This window comes from Triticum aestivum, chromosome 7B (assembly GCF_018294505.1).
Source record: "Triticum aestivum cultivar Chinese Spring chromosome 7B, IWGSC CS RefSeq v2.1, whole genome shotgun sequence".
In the NCBI taxonomy this organism is placed as follows: Eukaryota; Viridiplantae; Streptophyta; class Magnoliopsida; order Poales; family Poaceae; genus Triticum; species Triticum aestivum.
Window position 1 is genome coordinate 205669039 of NC_057813.1, and position 3337 is coordinate 205672375.

At 52.0% G+C, this 3337-nt stretch overlaps 1 protein-coding gene across 1 annotated transcript; it reads right to left on the reverse strand.

The window, feature by feature from the left end:
- Positions 1-613: 613 nt before the first annotated feature.
- On the reverse strand, positions 614-2998 carry LOC123157835 (4-formylbenzenesulfonate dehydrogenase TsaC1/TsaC2; the record flags this gene model as incomplete). Its single annotated transcript, XM_044576025.1, has 6 exons — positions 614-1056; positions 1167-1229; positions 1443-2041; positions 2135-2364; positions 2554-2762; positions 2835-2998. Coding segments are annotated over 4 exons (882 nt in total), but the record flags the coding sequence as incomplete, so codon positions are not given.
- Positions 2999-3337: the final 339 nt, after the last annotated feature.

Genomic DNA, 3337 nt, shown 5'->3' on the forward strand with positions numbered 1-3337 from the left:
GTCAGAATCTGGCTGACCATCGAGTAGCACCATGTACTTGTTCCTTGATGTACCTCTTTGAAGAACCAGATCAAAGTCTTCTTTTTCTCCTAGCATCATCGCCTATTCTGTTGGATACCTACTCCCTCATTCCTATGCTTAAGGCATAAATCTTCACTCACGCCCCCCAAGGAGTAGCAGGGCATTACTTTGAGGCAACCACGCCAATCAAAATAAACATGTCATCATCAACACTCAATATATACCAACCTTAACAGATTAAAGTATCCAACAAAAATGATGCACTAACAGACGCACTCACCTCATCCATACCCACCGCTCACAAAACATACCATATGTATCCTTCAGGCGGAAGCAAACATTAGCATAAGAAATTAAGCTCATCAAAATATGAATAAAATCCTGCTTTGCATAAGCGTGTAGAAGATATGAAGCATGCACATCTGTATCTTCTTTGAGAATCATGTCCAAGATAAACCTGTAGCAACAAGGGCCGGGGACTCAGGTATTAAGCAAGATGTTCTGCAGTATGAAGTAATTATTCAGTTACCATTTCTGCGAATGCATAGAAAATATGTTGCGGGCCAAATACGGAACAAAGCATGATCAACCAAGGTCAAAACCGACATCTGCCATGAAATCAATTAATCCAGTTATGCAGTCAAATACAACTGTCAGTCAATTAAGCGAAGCTACAGTCCATTCAAGCTAAAAAATAATAAAATTCATAAACCCCACTTCGTTGAGATTGGGAACTCTAATTGAGGGCAAGATCCAAATCCCTTAATTAGCAAGTACATGCATCACATCCCAATCCATGTCTGCATCGAAATTGAGGTCAAACCTACTCTTTGCTACTTGACAGATTGGTGGAGAGTAGAAGCAACCCAGCAGCGAATGGAAAATAGCAGCACCGAACAATAGCTGCTCCACCACGCCGTCCAGCCGCTCGTCGTTGGTCTGCGGCATCAGCTTCTTCCCCCGGAACAGGACCGACTCCACCCCCCGCTCCGCCATGGCCGCCTCCGTCGTCGCTCCGGCGGTAATGCCGTTACCCTGAGGACAGGAACCATTGGGACAGTAAGCTTTGGTTGACTCACATTTCACTGTGGTAATAATAATTCAGCAGCCGTGAAGAAAATTACAGTACAAGATAAATTATTTACCTGGATGCGGATGTAGTTGGTTGCTCCGTTCTCTCCGAACGCCATTGATACGGCTTGGTCCACCTGAAAAGCACAGACACCCACAGTCCTGTTTAGCCCCGCGTACGTGACGATGGTACGATTATTTTTTGACGAACTGCAGCAGGTGCTGCTTTTCATTCATTAAGAGGGAAACCACATGTTACACGGCAGGAACGTAATCAGGTGGCATAACTACAAAAATGAAGGAAAAATACTAAGAACTAATTACAGATGTATAGAAACATGGTAGCTCACATGTCGACTACTCAATCCATTTCACTCCTTTGATGCCTGTGTGCAGCAAGGTTCTGCGTTTGTCTTTTAATCTGAAGAAGGGCCTGCTGTGCCACTCATGTTGATTCTGGATACTCTTTGTCAATTTTGATCTTTACTCTACCATCTTAAACCCTGTTAATTATTGCATTCATAGAGACTGCTTAATTATGGCAGTTGATCTCTTTGCACAAACCGCTGTTGCTATTCAACAACAACAACAAGATATCAGGGAGTCATCCTGATGGAATGTGAAATCCAAGCATGGCCAACCAGCCCCAGGATCAGCATGACTAACCTACCTACAGGAAGGAACGCATGCGAGGGCGCACAATGGACTGTGCGCCGTCGACATAGATGGTGGTGCCTGTCATGAAGCGGGAGTCGTCGCCGACCAGGTACAGCACCGTGGAAGCGAGGTCCTTGTCTGGGTCCAGCCACCGCCGCAGCGGCATCACCTCCCCGGTCGCCTTCTCGGCCTTCTCCTCCCCAACAGAGAGAGGGAACTTGTCCCCCAGGTGGAGGCCGCGGCAGACGGCGTTCACCCTGATCTTGTGCTTGCCGAGCTCCATCGCCGACAGCTGAAAAAACGAAGAACATCATGGTCATGTATGCATTCAGGATTTCCGTGAGCAATCATTCAGGCTTTTTTGGTAACAGGAAAGCAGGCTTACTCTGACAAGCTGGTGAACGGCGCCTAAACTTGTGCCGTATGCCGCAGCCCCCGGATACAATCCTCTCTCGGCGCCGATGATCTGGGTCAAGCAAACCACGGAGCCGCCCGACTGCGCATCCCGGAACCGCTTCGCTATCGCCTTTATCAGGAGCCAAGGTGTGATTACATTGACTTTCATGGTCTTGTTGTACTCATCTTCAGTCACGCTGAGGCAATCTTGCACTTCCCCTGCTCATACAGTAGCCAAATACAGATGCATGGACCAAATTACTGGATGATAAGCTGACTGAAATATTCAGAGAAGAACTGAGCAATCATTTAGGTTGGTGATTAGTCGGGCTTGGGCATGTGTGAAAAAATTCTGTCAGATGGAAAATTGGGCATGTGTATCAGTGTCTGTCAGTAGTATGTGCATACCCTCGAAGGAGCAGCAGTTGACAAGGGCGTGGAGCCCGCCGTCCCCGAAGCAGCGCCACGCCGCGTCCACCGCGGCGCCGACGGCTGCCTCGTCGCAGGCCGCCAAGTCCAGCCCAACCACCGCGATGGCCGCCGCCCCTTGGGCCGCGCTGCGCCGCGCCTCCTCCGCCGTCGCGGCCAGGGCGCCCTCGTCGCCCACCAGGACCAGCCTGTGTGTGCGCGCGCGCTTAGATTCAGAACCCAACGACAGGAAGAAGAAGGGGAAAAGTGAGAGGGAGTACCTGCAGCCGTGCCTGGCGAGGCCAACGGCGACCCCCCGCGAGACGGCGTCGCCGCCGCCGTTGCAGGCGAGCAGCACCTGCTTCGCGTAGGCGGTGTAGGCGGCCACCCCCTTTCCCCTTCTTCTTCCCTTCTCTGCACGTGAAGAGTTATAGCAAGACAAGAATTACCCAGCCACAGCAGGCCGGGAAGTCGAACGCCTCGGCCTCGACGACATCGGCGCGGGAGAAGACGAACGCCCCGCACGCGGCCGCGCAGACCTGCCAGAGCGGGAAGTGGAACGACTTGGCCTCGACGGCGCCGGCGCGGGAGAAGACGAACGGAGGCGATGGTGACGTCTTGAGGAGGAGGATGGAGAGGGCATGAGGGGGGGGGGGTCAGATCGAGGATTGGGGTCCGGCGGCGGGTGCGGCTGGAGGCAGGGAGACGAGGGGAAGCTAGGGTTCGAGGGAGGGAGGGAGACCGGTGGGGTGGGGAGGGGGTGGGAGGGGACGAAAAAACCGAC